General features: G+C 32.5%; 3 protein-coding genes across 3 annotated transcripts; 1 reads left to right on the top strand and 2 right to left on the bottom strand.

Moving 5' to 3' along the window:
* Positions 1 to 146: 146 nt before the first annotated feature.
* Positions 147 to 1,880, bottom strand: LOC132037061 (uncharacterized). Its single transcript, XM_059427492.1, has 2 exons — positions 1,530 to 1,880; positions 147 to 559 (listed from the first exon to the last, which is right to left on the bottom strand). The coding sequence occupies exons 1-2, from the start codon at positions 1,665 to 1,667 to the stop codon at positions 356 to 358; spliced, it is 342 nt and encodes a 113-aa protein (XP_059283475.1). The 5' UTR covers positions 1,668 to 1,880; the 3' UTR covers positions 147 to 355.
* A 7,360-nt stretch (positions 1,881 to 9,240) lies between these two features.
* On the top strand, positions 9,241 to 11,595 carry LOC132037919 (uncharacterized). The gene is made up of 2 exons (XM_059428569.1): positions 9,241 to 10,058; positions 10,923 to 11,595. The coding sequence occupies exons 1-2, from the start codon at positions 9,603 to 9,605 to the stop codon at positions 11,280 to 11,282; spliced, it is 816 nt and encodes a 271-aa protein (XP_059284552.1). The 5' UTR covers positions 9,241 to 9,602; the 3' UTR covers positions 11,283 to 11,595.
* A 684-nt stretch (positions 11,596 to 12,279) lies between these two features.
* Positions 12,280 to 16,317, bottom strand: LOC132037920 (vesicle-associated protein 4-1-like). Its single transcript, XM_059428570.1, has 7 exons — positions 15,919 to 16,317; positions 15,331 to 15,401; positions 14,514 to 14,595; positions 14,306 to 14,424; positions 12,993 to 13,070; positions 12,789 to 12,908; positions 12,280 to 12,703 (listed from the first exon to the last, which is right to left on the bottom strand). The coding sequence occupies exons 1-7, from the start codon at positions 16,181 to 16,183 to the stop codon at positions 12,644 to 12,646; spliced, it is 795 nt and encodes a 264-aa protein (XP_059284553.1). The 5' UTR covers positions 16,184 to 16,317; the 3' UTR covers positions 12,280 to 12,643.
* Positions 16,318 to 19,465: the final 3,148 nt, after the last annotated feature.

Below are 19,465 nucleotides of genomic sequence, written 5' to 3'. Positions count from 1 at the left end.
TTCTAATGTATGATTTCAGATTTTTATGTATCAAAAAAGATATAAAACAAAAAATGAACTTCTAAAGAGTTACAAAACCAATTGACTCGTACAATAACAAGTACCACACAATTGATTCTCAACATTCTTCTTGTTCAAACTCCAAATAAGGATGAAAAATATTACTTATCAAAGAATTGTAACATAGAATAGTCAACAAAAATTAAATTGATCGACGACCAGATCGAATTGACATATACATAACTCAAATAAGTTAAGAGACAAATGGAAAATAAATGTGAAATTATGGAACTTCCTAATTGTTTTTTTCATCTTTTCCTAATTAATAGTGTACATGTAAAATGGAGAAGTGAGTTCAGGCGATTTCCTGTAGAGCCGAGAAACGATCAGCGTTAGCCTGAGCTTTGGGATCCTCGACAGCAGCAGAGCCCTTGAAGAGCAATATAGCAAGGCTCCCTATGTAAAAATGGATAAAACAACCATAACAATGTGTTACAAATGAACCAAAATCTGTCCCTACTATGCATTGCCATCCTGGTCCATACATTGTATCAAATTCCTGCATCCAACATAACCAAAATCCAAACTCTTTTATTAATTGTGGTATGTTTAGTAATTAGCATATACATATTCATGACTAGGAGCCCCACATCATCAAATTGAAAAAAAAGGGGTTTGCCCGGGAGGGGGGGGGGGTTGGTATTAAGTGAACGGGTTCATAAATCATCTGAGGCGATGGTTCGAAGGGTGTTTTATTAAATAGTGGTGAAGCCACATACAAGGGAATTCAATTGAATTGTCTTTGTCACGAAGTTACACCGAGATTCAAGTAAAAAAATAATGACAATATATATATACATATATATATATTTGAATTCCTTAACATAAAGAGAAATATAGGTTCAAATCGCAGATATGACATTTTTGAATCCTTATGAATCCGCCAATCGAAATTACTGGCTTCGCCGCGGTAATTAATTCCTTCCACTAAAAAAATTATACTTTGAATATGAGTAAATTATTTTCGTGTGTGTATCCCCTACCCACACAAAAACTTTCTAGTGTAGTAGTAAAGATAACTCAAAAACTGTAGGTTGTAGGTTCGAATTCTAGTTGCGAAATTCTCTATTGTATTTGGATCCCATTATTAGAATTTTTGATCTGCCAGAGTGAATGGCAGATATAGCTAACAGGGTATGGATTCAACTGAACCCAAGTTTTCGACACTGGACTTATACATGTAAATATAAATTATTATTTTTTGGCAATAAAATGTGAATTATTACCGTACCAACAAACATTACACCTAAGGAGCACTCATAATCTCAACCACCTACTATATGTAAATATAAAATTATTAAATTTTTTATTAAGATATACTATATTTTAAATTCACAATAATTAAAATGCAATCAATAAGAACAAAAACATTGAACACATCAAGTCCAAATCCTAAAGTTGCTTCTAGCTACTATAAACCCTAGTCTAAGAAATTACAGAACAAGAAAAAAAAATGATCTATCATTTACCTTCTTAAGGAAGCGGGCAATTTCAGTAGCCTCAGTTACATCGAAGATGTCAAGTGCCTTTGCAGCTAAATCTAAGGCATCTTGTTGCATAGTTGCAAGCATGTCTGTGTCTCCAATTACTGCTTTCCCTTCCAACATCTTGAATATTCAATCAAATATTGCTATCTAGCTATGATCAAAAAGAGAGAACACAGGTTTTTTTTTTTTTAAAAAAAAAAAAAAATTGCTAGTGGATGTGAACTATTATTTCTTTTTCACTTTCTCCCTTTTTGTGTTATCACTTTTTCTCTTTTCTGTTGTATTATATAAGGATAGAGAGAAGATGGTAATTGAGCTGGTACATAGATGAGGATCCTGAATGTGTGGAGGTCAATTAGACTCATAGGGAAAGTTATGCAGTAGCATATAATTCCAAATGACCACTTGCTGACTTGCAGTAAAAAAGACAAATATAGTGGGCTCTTGTTTTGCCAAATACTTCTTCTAATAGTATATGACTACGAAATTGACTAATTATAAACGCAGTTCCCATATTGGTGCACGGCGGATGTGGTTGCAATTTTTCTTTCACTTCATGAGTTATCTTTTACACTTGAGTTTGGCTCAATCAACCTTTTTTTTTTTAATTTTTTTTTTAATCATAGTATTATTAGAATCAGACCCATCCAATTCCTTATTAATTTACCCAATGTTGGACCCTCTATTATGTTATTCACGTTTCAGTTGCCAGATCTGAGCATGCATAAAGGTGTTAGCTACCCACATCGGTGGTGGATTCAATCTGTCTTATTTAGTTTTGGACAATTCTCACTTCATGAACTAGCTTTTGGATTTGAATTAACCGCCAAATCAATTTTCCTGTTTAATAGTGTGATGTACTTTTACGCGATCAGCTTCTTAATTTTAACATGTAGTGAAATAATAAATAACCGGTCTTATTTTCTCTGTTTAATTTTGATCTTCCTTTTTATGAATGTTCATATAGTATTTTTTTTAAGTGATTTGATAAGATAATTTTTTTGCATTATCAATGTATATAGTAAACTATGGCTATGTTTATGCAATACTACAAGCATGCATGTATCTGGGAATAACTAGTGAAGATGGAATATCCATGTATATGCGGTCTCCTTGAATCCCGGATATATACGTGTACATTTTTCTTGAGGATAATCAATCGGATTATTCTATACGTCTTTCACAAATCATGTTTGGCAGTATCTAATTCTCTATCTATTTTCCCTCAAATCATCACAACGCAAAGGACACGTGAGAAAGACGGTGTTGGATTAAAAAAGTGACTTATCCTCCAAAAACACCTCAACAAAAGCTCAAAAAAGAGAGCACCTTTTAAATAAAATTGCAATATTAAGGATATGAAAGCACCTAGCTCTTTCTGGGAAAAAAAGAAGACTCACACGTAATAAGAAATTGCGTGTTTTAATAGTACACCACTCGTTTTTTGTTGTTTTGCACCTTCGTGGTCCAGTCAGGTTGTGTAGGCTATTTATATCTTGTTCTTGTTATTACCCGGCCGACCACTCAATCATAACTAGTTTCTCTTGACTGGAAATTCTCTATATTTTTTACGACCAGAGATCGGCGATTATTGAATCTAAAGCAAATATATTGACATATATAAAAAATTAATTTTGACTTATTCCTTCTGCTTATATAAAATTAAAAAATTAATCCTGACATATATGAATTTTAAAAGATTGTAGGTTTAAGGATGACAATTTCAAAAGATTGTAGGTTTAAAGATGACTTGTTTCCATGTAACATTGTTCTCTTATAACTAAAGTTTTAGGCTTACTGAATACGGACCGGTACAACTAGAAGTTACCAACCGCCTAAGTCCTATCATTTATAAATATCTCTGTGTGTGCTACTACACCTTCTGTCGAGTCTCATTTTTATAATTTTTTTAATTTCTCTCATTTTGGCTCTTTTTGTATCTGAATTTTCTGGCTGTGCCACTTACAGTCACATGGGCTTCCAAATTGTCCTTAGATTGGGCTCAAGTCGCTCAGCTACCTTCTCTGCACGACATTTGCACTTTTACGCCTAAATAGGGCAATTTGCACGATTGTGCTTCAAAGGCGCTGGTCTTTAATTTTTGGTCCCTCAAATTGCTGGTCTTTAATTTTTGCTTTTCGCTTAAAAAGGTGATGGAAAATACGGCGTTAGAGTTCGAATTCCCGCTCAATCAAAAAAAAAATAATTTTGCAAGACATAAGTTCATGTGAAACTATGCCTAATCGCTATGTAGTTACATAGAAACTATGCCGGACACGGCAAAGGTTTCTATGAAACTACATAGAACCTATGCTTATAGGCATAGTTGCGAAATTAAGGCAAAAATTCATTTCCATGAACCTTTGCCGGACAAGGCATGGGTTCTATGTAACTTCGCTCAAATAAGCATAAATTGCCAAATTATTATTATTTTTGACTTCCCTAGGGATCGAACCCAGAATCTCTAGTACGAAAAGGTACTTTAGCCCACAAATTTTCATGAAATGAGAAGTAGGGCCAAAAATTAAAGACCAGCGGATTGAGGGCCAAAATTAAAAACCAGTCCGTCTAAAGGGCAATCCACGCAATTTTTTGTATTTTGTGATGGTCTTTGTCCGAACTAATGCCTAGAAGGACATAAGTTACGTATCAAAATATTCACAAGTTATGTCCGCGCTCTTAAAGAAGTTATGTCCCGCTAGGTATAAGTTCGATTTTGAAGGGCAAAAATTAAAGACCAATCCATTTGAAGGACAAACCGTACACTTATTTCTAACATTTGATCTTATTTCCTCCATTTCTAACTCTATATATAATATAAAGTTAGGCATAGACGAGGTGATGTGACACCTCTTTATGGCCTAGAAACCTAATTTTTTTTTTTTTTTTCCCATTTATGTGTTATGTTAAAATTACTCAAAAGTCACTTATGTTTTATGTAAATGGGTGCTCTAAATAACTTGTAAATGAGTGTTTTAATTTCCTCTATGTAACGTCAATGCACATACTGTATTCCAAATCTCAAAAGTCATTTCTTTTGCAATTACTGAATGTTTAATACCCTCTTCACTGTCTTTACTACCTACTAGTATTATTTACATATTTAATGCTTGCTACAAGTGGTGCTCTACTTTCTGAATATAATATCTATTGGTTAATCTTTCTAATCAATTGTGTTAGGAGATCATGTGCATTCAATCAAAGTCGTAATATACTTTTAATTTTTCTCCTCTTATTTTTTTAATGGCTTTTTTAATAATTTCAATATGGAATTAGAGGAGACCGTAGCTGTTTTGATACCCTTTCCCTTTCCCAATTAATTCTTTTAATATATATTAATGCCATAAATTTCAGGCAAAAGATTGAATTTGACAATGAAACATACATGTAACGTTTATTAGTTGGCTCTTCTATATAGGAGGAGTTACGTTCGATGTTTCCCAATTCTTGAGCTCTCTTTTCAGCTTTTGTAGGGATGGCGCCAAGCTTTTTTTCCTCCCTTTTACGTCTCCAACAATGATACAAGATGAAAAGTTTTTTGGCTTCAATTAATTTGTCACTGCAGTCTATACATGATATATAAAATGTAACAGTACTATTTTCCATTTGTTTTTCTCCTAATTTTGTTCTTAATTAATTATTTCCTTTCTTCCATTCTTGAGATAATTGATATTATTTAATCTTTTTAGGAACGTTCTCGTGTTTGAGAAGATGGACGAACAATTATGGAATACAATGTGAGATCTGAAACAAGAGTGTTATAATTCAAGAAAGAGATAGTGAATAAGATGTTTGTTTCTTCATGAGAAGTACTTTTGAAACTGGTTTAGTTTTATGGATTATTCTGCTGCTTGCACTCGCTTAGACTTCACTAAACTGGATTGACGACTTTTTATAAGTTGGTCATAATCTGCAAAGCTCTGCTATTTTTTAACTTAAACTTTACAAAAATAAAATAACTTAGAAACTTTTGGATGGGCTTATTATTCTGTTGTTTACAAGATACTAAAAAAAAATAAGTTAGTATCTAACTTATTTTTTTTTGGCTTTTTATAAATTTTGTTTTGTTTTTTAATTTCAAGCTTTAGATAATTTAAGTCAAATGGGAAATTATTTTTTTAGTTTATTTTAAGACGAAGAAAGAGAAATGACTTTTAATATTGAAAGTCGAGGGGTAAATATTAAAACACTCAAAAAAAAGACAACGGTCTTCTTTGACTTATAAGCAACTTATAAGAGAAATCCAATTGAGGGCTAAAACTTAAATTAAGTTAAAAAGCTTTTAAAGATAAGCCAAAATCAAGAAGTTGCTCAACCCTTTTTTTTTTTTTTTTTTTTTTTGGCTTAAAAGTCATTTTGGTTTGACCAACAACTTTACCCTTTTATCCCTTATATTTCTATTAACGGAAAAGGGCCAAATATGGCCATGGTGAATTGATTCTATCGATTCCAGAAAAGGGTCATATATATACCCTTCGTTATACTTTGAGTTCAAATATCACTAGAATCTCGGGGTTATATTATTGGTTCAAATATACCTCCTCCATTAAATTTGTCCAAGGTGGACATTCAATCCTACGTGGCACTAACATTTGATGAAGTGGATGCCACGTGGCTTGTCACCTCATCGCCCCTAACCCATTTTACCCCTCTCCTCTATTTACTCTTCCACCACTAAAATTTTCTTCCCCTCCATCACCATTACCGCCGACCGCCACCATGACCACCTCTATTTATTTATCTAACTTGAAAGATGAAACTTTTAAGCCTAGTAACATTTACTTGCTATTGTGAATAGCTTAGCTAAACATTGTGTAATGTATATAAAATCGTTTTTGTGGTAAGTGTTTATCCGATTTAGGTTAAGCACCACGTTCATGAAATTTTATCAAGATACGATGAATGGATAGAAGGAAAACGTGTACGTTTTCTACGCTACCATGAAGGCATGGCAGTACGGGGGAAAGTATGGATCAAAAGAAAAAGGAAACTAGAGGAAATGAAAAAACTAAGTTCCGTGCATTCATGTTTTTTCCTACTCTGTTAACATTCGAAAAAAAAAAATTTCGGAGGATGGATGCAACCTTATTGATTGGATCCAGTTAAATCTAATAATTTTTTAATACAATTAAATTCTAAATTCAAATTTTTAAAAGTATGGATTCAATAGAATCTAAAATTGAACTCGTTAATGTCTTGCAATTATGATTGAGGGGTACGGGTTAAAGCTTGTTCATTGTGGATATTTTAGGTAGCACTAAATTTTCCTTTTTCTTAGTTGTACGAATTCGTTTTTTTTTTTTTTTAAAAGATATAGAGATGGTTATAATGGCGGTAACGGTGGTGGAGAGGAAGAAAATTTTAGTGGTGGAAGAATAAATAGAACGAAGGGGTAAAATGGGTTAGGGGCGATGAGGTGGCATCCACCTCATCAAATGTCATTGCCACATAGGATTGGATGTCCACCTTGGACAAACTTAACGGAGGAAGGATATATTTGAACCAATAGTATAACGGTACGGGTATATTTAGACCCAACGTATAACGAAGGGTATATATGACCCTTTTTTGATAGTACAGGGGTATAGTTGGCCCTTTTCCATTCTATTAATTCCAATATTATCCTTATTTCTAAAACCCTAGCTTTAAGCACTTTTATCCAAACACATAACTGCTTATTTCTAAAATAACTTCCCGCACTTAAAAAGTACGTTAAGCATTTATGCTTAAAAGCCGCTTTTTTCTAGCCAATCCAAACAGGCTCTATATCTTCTATTAAGTTCAAACTGGTCATGAGTTAAGTTTTAAGCTTTAAGATTTGTATCTTATCTTTGTTTCTTCGTTATCAACATGAAGCATAAAGTTTGATATTTTTTAAGGATTTTATTTTAAAAGCATCCAGGTGCACAAAGCATCCTGTGTTAGTAGGATTGAGGATATTCTTTAAGGAGTCGTAGCAATGGGTCAGCTTTAATTAAATTTCAAAGATTAGGAATCAATTTCCGTAATAGTCTCCTAAAACAAATCATACTTTAAAGTAAAAGGAAAAAGAAGGAAAGTGAATTCATTTTTTTTTTTTTTTGTTTCCATCCCCTTTTTACTTTACTTCTAATTTAAGTTTGAGAGAAATGAGAAAATGTCAATTTATGAAATATAAGTGTCAATAATTCAAGTAAGAAACACTATAGTAAAAGAAAAGGATCTTAGAGGAAGAAGATAATATCTTTTCTCATTTTTTTATTTTTATTTTTTAAATTCAAGTTTAATTTGTATATAGTGATTTTTATGGGTTGTTCATATCTCACTTGAAATTTTGTAGGTAAAATATGAAAAGATTTTTTATTAGCATAGATAATCTTCTTTTACATTCTTTTACATTATTTATGACATTAATAATCAATTATATCTTCTTTTTTTCTACGGCGCGCGGGCAAGTACACTAGTTTCTAGAATAAAGGTACGGTCGGACCTCTTTATAACGACACCCGCATATAACAACACCTCTCTATAATAGCCAACTTTTTTCGGAATCAATTTTTTATGTTATATTTTACTTCTCTATAACAGCATTTCATCTATAACAACAACAGTCAACCTTATAACAGTACACTAAAATTTACCCCCATATAACAACTATCTTCTTTTTTGATAATATAATAATTAACCATCTTTAAAAAAAAAAATAGAATACCTATGATTAGCAATAATAAATTTAGAGATTTTGACAAAATATTTGATAATTTAATACACTATTACAACAAAAAAAAATTATATGAATATATATATATTTTCATCATTAAATGATTTTCCTTCGTTATACAAAGTGTGATTAAGCTTAGAATTTGGCAATTAAAAATAAAAATTAGAGTTTATGCATCTTTTTGCTTATATAAATAAATATTATTTAAATATCAATCTTTATTATAGGTGTATAATAACCATTCTCTATGAAAAATTGAAAAATTTCACGATATGTTGTTATAGAGAGGTTTGACTGTACATCATTTTTAACTACCAGATTCATCATCCACGAACAGAAAAAGAATGCAGTAACTGTTCTATCTGGCACTGTAATTTTTTTACATAGTCCCTCTGAATAATCAGGAAAAAACCTCTACTATTTGGTGTCTTTTATTTTTTATTTTCTGTTTTAATATGAGGAAACTAATGGTCAACATTATAAAATTGTACTCCTAATTGTTAATTGAAGAGATTCCTTGTGAAGGCATCGCACTTTGTAAGTGGACAGATGGTGAGACGTCTGAAAAATCCAACTCAACCTACCAAATTCCAAATAGTAACGTGTCACCGACTCCTCCTTCGTGTCGGTAACGACATTCAACCTGCCTTTCCAGCAATGCCACTGCACCTCACATTTTACTTTTCTTTTATTGCCAAAACCATATCATATCGATTTGCTATTTCAAGTTAAATTATTTATATATTTTGTCCTCACCTACGTAAAAAAGATATTGCTATAAAATGACGGTTTGTGGAAATTAATCATTTAAATAGTGGTACAAGATAATTAAGATCTCTCCATCTTTTATTAGTGATTTCAAAGTCGAGTTTTAAATATATATATATATATATATATATATATATATATATATATATATATATATTTTTTTTTTTTTATAAGGAGAGATCTAATACTGATGCTGGACCTGAATTCGGAGAGATCTAATACTGATGCTGGACAGGAAGTAAAAAATAGAAAAGGAAAAGAGCAGGGGAATCTTGTTGTAATAAAGGTATGAATATGAATATATAGCACATTATTGTAACCAACTGCTCCGCCACCTTTTTCTCTCCACCATTTCCTCATATATTTTTACTATTCTACACTTTCCTTTTTCGTTTCTTTCCTATTCTCATATATATTCTTCTTCTCTTCTTCAACACCCTCCTAAAAACCCCATAAAACATCATCTAACCCAAAAAAAAAAAAAAAAAAAAAGAAGCAACCAATAACATCTCTTCCAAGAATTACACTCCATCATAACCCTCTCCATTAAACCTTTAACGTATAGGTTGAGACGACACGTTAAAAAAATGGGGTGCCGTCTCTTCACATGTTTCAGTAAAGGCTCTTCTTCGAAAAATAACAGCTCTAAAAATAACGACAGTGCAACGTCAGACTTAACGTTAGAGGAACAAAAACGATGTGGGCCAGTAGTTGTAGAGTTATTCTCATCACAGGGTTGCGCCACGTCACCTGAAGCTGAGTTATTGTTTTCAAGAATTGGGAGAGGTGATTTTAATCTTGAAATGCCTGTGATATTATTGGCGTATCATGTGGATTATTGGGATTATATGGGATGGAAAGATCCGTTTGGGTCTAGTTTATGGACAGTTAAACAAAAGGCATATGTTGAGGCTTTAAATCTTGATACTATGTTTACACCTCAAGTTGTTGTTCAAGGACGTGCCCAATGTGTTGCCAATGAAAAAGACACTTTGTTCTCTTGTATTAATTCAGCTCCCAGATTTGCTGCTCCATCCTTCCAGGTTTGTTATTGTTAGCATATTGTTGGTTGAAATACTGAAAAATGTAGGAATTAGTTATGAAATTTGTCGCTGATCTGTCGATAAATAGCTCATATCTAACATGATTATTTGATAATTTATGGCTAATCAGCCAAAAAAAATAGGATTAATTACGGAAGTTGACTGTTGCTAATTCTTGTTTTTTTTTTTTTTTAGTGAAAAAAATTGTTTTGAAGAGTTTATGGTTACAAGATCTCTATGTTCAATGATTAAATTGGATCATGAGTACATTCACAATGAATGATTTGTAATTTATGGTTACCAGAAAGACTTTGTACATAATGGTGCAATTTGGTCTTCCCTAGATCTCGATCTTTGTTCATAAGCTTATTATCTTTCAATGCAAATCATGTTTTTATATTTGCCAATTTGTCGTTTGTTATTCCTTCTGATCAAAACAATCAAAAATGGATACAGAGAATTGATATACTAGATTCAAATTAATTTGGGATTGATTTAATATTCATGATTTGATCATTTTGATCCGAAAGTTGTTCATGTTATCCCACTTCATATCATAATCAAGAAAATGTAACTAAAATTTGACCTCAACATAATATCTGATTCTTTACTTCTTGAATTGGTACAATGTAGTTTAACTACTCTCACTAGACCCTTAAGCATTTGTTAGATTAGTGCAATTTACTGGTGTACCAACTCTTATGAAAATATATGCTGAAATTTAAACTTTGACTGATTCAACCTTTAAGATTCTTAAATTGAACTCATGTACTTTTGAAATTATGAGTTAGAAGTTGAACATTAGTTGAAACTATTTTTCTTATATACTATGTTGCTAATGCTGCAAAAAAATAATCTTAACAGGCGACATTCGAGAGGCCAACACCAGAGTCCTTGCAAGTATCTCTAGTAGGATCTCTGAGGAGTAAGGTGGACAACAATGGCGCGAACATCATGATTGCTCTGTATGAATGTGGTTTGGTGACTGATATAACTACTGGAGAGAACAAAGGGAAAATGCTTGCAAATGACTATGTTGTTAGGAAACTAGAGAAGCTCTGTTCTGTAAAGGATGTTACTGCAAAGAAGACAATATCTGGAACTGTCAACTTCTCTCTTTGGGATGGCTTCAATAGCAGCAAATGTGGCGTAGCGCTCTTTGTGGAAACTGGCTCTCATCAAATTTGTGGATCACAGAACTTTAAGTTGCCGGAAAATCTCTGAATTCTTTGATGATATCACGGATTGAAAATTCTTGATGATTATATGGCTGGTTGTAGCTTGGATTGCCTGTAGTGTACGTGCGTTTCGGATAAAAATTCTGCGAGAACATTTCAAATACCAATTTGTACCTGGTTGTGTGAGACTGTCGATATTAGCTTCTTCATCCTTTTTTTTTTTTTTTTTTTTGTGAAAAAAAAAAGAATCCCCTTTTTTTTTTCGATTTGACGTAGTTATTATTTCCTTGTACTACTATGTACTAATTGGATTATTAGAAAATGCGGCTAGAGATATTTTAGTGCAATTGGTTTTCTTAGCTTCTTTTTTCTCTTCGAGGTGCTTGTAAACGTTAATGAGATAAAGCTAATCTGATATACACTTACCCTTACCATGTGTTCACACCAAATCATGTATAATTAGATAAGTTCATATGGTGCGGAAGCATGTTAATTAATCAGACTACATGTCAAGTATCTATTGGCCTAGTGTAATCATTGGGTGCTTTACCAGCCTTACAGCTCATATATGTTTGATAAGAGAGATTCTCTTAAAAGGGTCGTTCTTTAAGTCAATTTCTTTTCATCTTTCATTTTTTTTTTTCCATTCTTAACTGGCACTATTTTGGTTGAACATTGTGCTGCTCTGTGAACAGTTGGAAATAAATAGATCAAAAATCAGAGGCAACAATCCCTCACTTCGTTTCCTCTTCGACGTTTTTGTGGAAGTCTAGCCTTGATTACTTTGCAAAGAAATTGGCCTTCCTACACGTTTCCATGAGAAGTTATATAGTGAAATGGTATTTTGCATTTCCTTTTTGTTATCGATGGACAAAATAGTTACGCCTCTTTTTAAATCGTATAGTTGCAGTTCACCAGAAAATGTGTCCACGAGAGCTAATCTTTTACCATTATGTGTTACTTTAATTTCCTAGTAGCGAAGAAGTGCATGAAATACCTATAGACAACTCCAATTTCCAGCTTTAAGATCTCAACAGTTACCATGAAGTTAAATGTAAACAATCTACCATACTAAGGAACATCTTAGTTCCTGTCTCCCTTTGGAGAACTCATACAAGCAGCATTTGGATACATTGTCGCTACACAAGCAGTATTGCTTTATGTTTGAAGGCACCAAAAGAATATGTTTTAAGCAAAAAGTAATGCAATATCTACAAGAAAACAACCAAGCAATTACATAACAAGCTTTTACTCCATGAAGAAGAAACTAAACCTCCACTGATTATTTTTCTTTACAAGACGCACCGCACCACCCCTTTTCCACCGTCTTCCAAAAGAACCAAAGAAGAAAAGGGGTGGATCTGGTTTAACATTTCAATTTGGCAAAAGAGGCACTTGCAAAGTGCTTTACACTGAATCAACGGCCTCAACTTGCTGCCGAGCCAGATACTTCTCCCTTCGCTCCTTCTATTGAACAAGAAGCAGATAGACACTGTTAGAGGAATAAACTAGGAAAGTAACATGCTTTTATATGCAGAGACAATAGCCTTACCCATTCATCTATTACTAGACCTTCACCCACAACTTTTGGTCCAGTTTCAACTGGAGGTTTCTTGCGAGATTCTAATGCTGCCTCAGCTTCAGCTAACTGGCGTTTTAGTTTTTCCAGTGCCTTAACCAATCAAGTTACTTAGTTGGAGAGTGAACTTGGAGAAAAATGTATAAGATGATAAACAGTAACATGTCTAATTCTTACTGGAGAAGGGCGTTCTGGGTCCAAGAACACCACCCGTAGGACACGTTCAATAGTCACTTGATCCTTTTGTTCTTCAAACTGCATCAACATGAATCAACCGGGTTATAACACGGTTGAATTTATTGACAAAAGATTCAAGTCACGCTATAGACTTATATTCTCTAGTTACAAATCAGATTTCGCACACACTGGTGATTGGGGCACGTGGCTCCACATTTAGGTTTGTGAGCGCATGTGCCCAGTCGCTCTCCAAGGAGAGAACCCAAGTCAAAAGATACCATACGGTTACACCAAGACTGCCCTCCAAGGAGTATAGAAGGATGATGAAAGAAAGAAAATCTTCAGTAATCCCAACTATGGCAAAAATAAGACAGGAAGAAATGCATTATGTCTGACACTATGATGACTCCAAAAAGAGCCGGATCATTTCAAACATGGGAGTTGCAGGCAAAAGCAGCTGTTCATAGCTACGTTGTAAAAAGCACCTACTCTCAACAGCTTCATCTATTCATAGTCTATGCCATTTTTCAGGATGTTGTAACTGATAAAATATACAATAAAGAGAAGCCCCATATCAAGCACCAAATAAATTACACCGGATTTTTCAAAATTTGTTGAAGGCTTTGCATTGAAGGCATCATCAAAATATGTTTTTACTGAAGGTTATGATTTTTAGATAAGAATACAAACACATCTGTAAGATTTTAATAATTCCTTTCTGGGAATATATCAAAAGCATCTTATCTAATGTTTTATGCTACTTTAATAAAAGGAAGGGAATCAGCTTCATTATCCTTTCTTAAACAAGGCCTACTGGAAAGAGCTTATTCTAAGTTCTAACAAATTATTAGCACTTTTAATAAGATAAGACATATACGAGCATGCAAAGAAGATGTCATATGATAGAGCTCCTTATTTACCCGCATCTTATCATAAAATGCTCTATTTGTATAAGCAGTAAATAAATCCCAGCTGATTCTCATAAATATGTTAGATGCATAGGACAGGGTCTATCCTTAACAAGGAAAACTATATTGAACAGATAAACAAATAAAGAACTCATGACTTTCAGCACCAAAAGGACAAAAAAAAAAAAAAGAGATGTCCAGGATCAAGACAAGTCCATCTACACCTTTCCAGTTCAACATGTTTAGTTAAAGTGCATGAAATCATCAGTAAGAAAATTGATGTGTTGCAATGATCAGTATAAAGCTGAAGAAAACATGATAGCCTAACTTACTTTGTGATCAAAAGATGCAGCAAATCCATAAAATCGCCTCTTTTAAAAAGACTTAGGATGTTCAGTTACTTACCAACTCAGGTACGTAATCTACTCCTCCTTTCACCTTCAAGCTCATGATCTTGAACTTTACCTTGCTCTTTTGATCTACCGGCTTTTCATTGTTCTCAGGGTGCTCAACAAACTTGAATACTATCATTCAGACACATAATCCATATCTAAGTTAACCTTTGACATCCAAAAAGAATACTGGAAACAAAGAAACTTAGCAAACCAATTACCAGTAGCAATAATGCTTTCACCGGGTTCCAGAATGCCTCCAGGAGGTCGCATGTAGCAGCTCTTTGGTGCAGTAGTTTGAAACTTAAAATGCAAAATGAAGAATCACAAAGAAAAGGAAAAATCAGAAGCTTACACCACTGCTTATATGGTGAGAAGGCAAACATAAATGAAACTTCCATATTTTTAGATGAAGTAAATAAAAGTTCCATATTACAACAACTACTCCTGCTATGTCTCAACCTCAAACAAGACGAGGTCAGCTATATTATTTATAGAAACCTATGTTGGTTGGACTATCCAAAAAATCCTCCAAAAATGCGCTACTTTTGGAGGATCTGACACGCACCCGTCGACATTTTTTAAGAGTCCGAACGTTATAGATGGAAACACCAGTAAAACAATTTTGACTTGAAGAATCTTGCTAGATTCATCGTGAATTTACGAATTTAAGACAACTTATAACTCAAATAGCTTCACTGCCCAACAAAGAAATGATTTTTTTTTTTTTTGTGTGTGTACAGACAGATATACAGTACAATATTGCACATCTGTTACAATTATATAAAATAAAAGTAATAAGCTAGAGGCCCTTTTCCGACCTCAATGAACTCGCGAATTTTGTAAATGTAAGACTTGCTTTGCTAGATGCCAAACACTTGACAGGGCGCATAAATTAAAAGGAGTAAAAGAGATTTTGGAAAATTACAAGCACCAAATTATTTTTTGAAACTACAAAAAATAAAAAAATAAAAAATTTGGTACTTGTAATTTTCCAAAATCTCTTTTACTCAAGAAAAGGATTTTCAAATAGATTACCTTAAATGCGACATAAGATTTGCTAGTGTTCTTAATCTTTACAGCACTCTTCACCTGCTTCCCCGGTTCATCTGCCAAAAAAAAAAAAAATCATATAAAATTAAATAGATAAAACCAGAACACAATTCCTCCAATTTTTAACACTGAAATTATATGACCTAAAAAACCGGAATTGTCCACGTTTGACTTGTTACACCCTAGACACAATTTTACTATATCACCTCTAATTATTATAAATCATCTAAATAATTAAAATCAATCAAACATAGTTTAAAAAATTGTACACCCACTAATAATTTCTGAAAGTTTCCAACCCAGTAATTAATATAATAAGAATGAAACAGTAAACTATTTCCTGGTTTTCCAAACTGGACATCAACTATTAGTATACTAAACAAATAAAAATTAAAAATGAACGGACGGAGTAATTGAATTCAATCAAAAATACTTTAAAAATTGTGCAGCCATTAACAATAAATCATCTCTAGAGTTTTCAAATTGTACAAGTGAAAGTACACATCTAATAAAAATGAACAGACACAATAAAAGAAAAGTCAATTTAGTAAACAGCAAGGTAGAAAGACTCACAAGGAAAGTAGAGACTATTAGCTGGATCAAGCCGAAGCCTACGCCGAGCCGGAAGAAGTGATCTGGCAACAGAACTAACAGACGTGGAAGCACGAGAACCGTTAGATCCAACACCGTTTTGATGATGACTATGATTCTGAGAGTGAAGATTCTGTGTAGACGAGGTAGATGAAGAAGTAGTATTTCCTGATTGCCACAAAGGACAAAGTTTCCAAAGTTTTTTGTCGGAATTATGTGGTTTGTGGTTGTTGTCGGCGATGGCCATAAGGCGGTGTTTGGCCGGAATCTAATGGAGTTGTAATTTTCAGGTTATGAAATTTCAGGATTGTTGTTCTTTTTTTGTGAGGAATTTAATTCAGGACGTTGACTATTATGTTTTTGAAGGTCAGAGAGAAGTCACGTAATTACTTATATTGAAGTCTTCGGGTTGATTTGTTGCTTTATGTAAGAAGTAAATTGTCGTATTTACTGTTCGAGGAAAGTGTGAGCATTTTTTGTTTTTCCACTCGACGTTTAGTGTTTATATCGAGGCTCGTCTGAATTTGGTTAAACTTATAAGCTTCTTAACAAAAGTAATTTATTATACTCGGAAATGGGATCTGTAATTAAAAATAAATAAATCCTAATTACTTCTTTAGCCTCAAATTATCTGTCCTATTTCTCTCTTTATACGCCCCTTAAAAAATATTAATTAGGAGGGATTTTACCTATTTTGCTCTTATTTATTTCTTACGTCTCAAATTATTTATCATTTTTTTATTTTACACTATCTTTAAGAAATATTAATTAGGAGAGATATTTGATTAATTCTATCTTTATTTATGTCTAAGTTATAATCTTTTTACATTAAATGTTTACTCTATTTATGTGTCATCTCTATTAGTGATAAAATTCTACTAAGAGTAAAATATTAAAAAAGTAATTAATTGTGTCTTGAATTCCTAAAATAATAAATAATTTGACACAACTATTTTTGGTAACCACAATAAATAATTTTGAGACGGAGGGAGTAAGATATAATCTGTCTTCGTCTGATATTTATTATATCTATATGCCATCTCTATGTAACTGAGATATTTATTGTCTACAAGAACAATTACATTAAGAATAAAATAGGGAAAAAATTAGTTTTTAATTTCTAAAATTAACAAATAATTTAGGATAACTACTTTTAAAAAGCACCATAAACAATTTAAGTAAGTATTTCCAAGTTGATCGAAGAGGAAAGTGCACAGAAACAAGCGTGTTTTCGGACTTCAAATCACCGTTTTAAGTGCATTTTTCTTTTTGTTTTCACGTCCACTTCACACTTTCCACTAATTTTTGTACTACTTACTAGAAAAATCTTGCAAAATTAACATTCTCTGCTGACAATTAAAGAGTACGACCCAAACAGCCCTCGTGATCATTGTCGGAGCAGTTGTTTAATTTAATTTTCTTTTGGGTTATTAGTTACATATGATTTCGCACATCATCATGGAGTTGTTAATTTTGAGCTTGACATGAGATGATTTTTAAAATTTGAAAGGAAGTTTATGTATTTTCGTTGCTTCTAATAAATAAAATATTTCTAGTTATGTTTAATATATTTGGATTTATCTGTTGTTGAGTCTCACATCATTCTAGGGATGAGATTTGTTTATATGATCTTGGACATTGTAATTTCAAAAGTTAGTTTTAAAGTTTAATCAGGTTCAATGTTTGTTTCTTTATCATGGTATTGGAATCAAACTCATCTCAACTTTTAATTTACCCAATATTAGATTCTCATATCATATTATTTACGCTCTAATTGCTAGCCAGTGCGTACGAGCTAGGTTATTGAGTCTCCATATTGGCTCTTTAAAAATGAAATTAATTTCTTTATATAATTTTGGACAATTCTCATTCCATGAGTTTGCTTGGGATCGGATAAATTCCAAGATCCACTTCTTAATTAACTGATATCAGGTAATTGTCCATAGTCTACCTATAAATTTCATCTAGAGATTGGGTCAAAATCAATGCATGTGCACGTGTGAAAGATATTTTAGTTTTACACATTCTTCCTCACCTTGTAGCACTAAACAGGTGTAAAAGCTTATAACTTAGGGGAACTATTAATAACTTAGGAGTACTATTTGAGTCGTTTAGTAAAATTATCATATTTCAACATTGTTGACTTCTCTTCTTCATCTCATCTCTTTTAACGATTCTTTTTCACAAGCTATTCATGTTATGGACTTTGTTTCCATTTTTCATAGCCACAACATTCTATTTTAATCCAATATTCTAAAATACCTTGCTGACAATTTAGCTTAGATTGATCTAAACTCACAGAAAAACAATAATTCAGTTGTATTGCTATCAAACAATTATGAATTACGAAATTTTTTTTTTTTCATGAAGCACATATTGTTTTTGTTTCAATAAAAAAAATTAATTTATTCAAATCAATAATGGCATTCAGTGAATATATAAGAGAGTTTATCTTTCTTACAAGAAAAATTATTGAACGCGTGTAGCACTGAAGTTGAAATGCATACATGCAACATCTCTTAATAGAAAAGAAAAAAAAATGTAGCCACACATGCAGTAAAGGACAGTTAGTTAACGCTCTTGATACAAAAATTATATTAAGTGCATAAATAAAAAAATTAAACATTATGAATTTCTTATTTAGTGTCAAGTTAGACAGGATTGGAGGGAAGGACAACAACATGAGTAGACAGCGAATGTGAAATGGCACGACATATGGTTGTTAGTAAGTGACAGAAAACCATAATGACCAGGCACACCTACTCTTTAGGAATGTTATCAATGAGTATGAGGGATACTAGTATTAATATTATTCCCTCTATTCATGGCTAAAAATATAAATGTTTAGTATGAATTCAAATATGAATTATTCGATTCTTGTATTAAAATTACCATGTTCAAAATTTACATGTAAAGTATTGTGAATCACAGCAATTAATAATTCAAATATAATTTCAAAAATAGTTTTAAAAATCATGATGAAATGACTACTCGACTTCATAAATAGTGTATAGCATAAATGTAACCGATAACTTCTTCCACAAAAAAAATGTATGTTCTTCCTTATTCTTTACAGAGGAATCCCGTAAATTCAAATAAAATATTCTCCACGCCATCAAAAGCTTAATTGAGACAAATCGTTTCTTCCTGTTCTCCGGTAACCATTTATTATGAAAATATATGTGGACTTAATATATGTCGTATTCGAAAGTTTATGAATTATAGTAAGTGTAAGTTTGAAATGAGGCTTTGATAGATTTATGAGTGAAGGGATTTTTTGAAAAATAGAAGGGGGAGTAATAATTGATAGTACCAAAATGATAGGTGGATAATTAAAGACGAAGGTGGCTGAGTGGACGTAGCTCCTATACAAACATTTATATTTGTGGGCTATGTTTGTTGGCGTTGGTTTGTTGGATGGTAGGAATTAATTAGGTAATTAACCACACTTTTCAGGTGACTTTGACCTCCACCCTTTTTCATTCCCTCAACAAATTATTACTCCTACTACTTACTCCCAATATAGAAA

This window comes from Lycium ferocissimum, chromosome 11 (assembly GCF_029784015.1).
Source record: "Lycium ferocissimum isolate CSIRO_LF1 chromosome 11, AGI_CSIRO_Lferr_CH_V1, whole genome shotgun sequence".
In the NCBI taxonomy this organism is placed as follows: Eukaryota; Viridiplantae; Streptophyta; class Magnoliopsida; order Solanales; family Solanaceae; genus Lycium; species Lycium ferocissimum.
Note: the sequence above shows the minus strand (reverse complement) of the source record. Positions and strands in the feature narration are given on the sequence as shown.

Bases quoted from the DNA above. Each gene is read 5' to 3' on its own strand.
- LOC132037919 (XM_059428569.1), top strand. From the start codon at position 9,603: ATGGGGTGCCGTCTCTTCACATGTTTCAGTAAAGGCTCTTCTTCGAAA. The intron at 10,059-10,922 runs GTTTGTTATTGT...TAATCTTAACAG, and splicing joins TTGCTGCTCCATCCTTCCAG to GCGACATTCGAGAGGCCAAC.
- LOC132037061 (XM_059427492.1), bottom strand. From the start codon at position 1,667: ATGTTGGAAGGGAAAGCAGTAATTGGAGACACAGACATGCTTGCAACT. The intron at 560-1,529 runs GTAAATGATAGA...TGTTGGATGCAG, and splicing joins TTGCCCGCTTCCTTAAGAAG to GAATTTGATACAATGTATGG.
- LOC132037920 (XM_059428570.1), bottom strand. From the start codon at position 16,183: ATGGCCATCGCCGACAACAACCACAAACCACATAATTCCGACAAAAAA. The intron at 14,596-15,330 runs GTAATCTATTTG...TTGCATTTTAAG, and splicing joins AATCTTATGTCGCATTTAAG to TTTCAAACTACTGCACCAAA. The intron at 12,704-12,788 runs GTAAGGCTATTG...CTTGTTCAATAG, and splicing joins GTCTAGTAATAGATGAATGG to AAGGAGCGAAGGGAGAAGTA.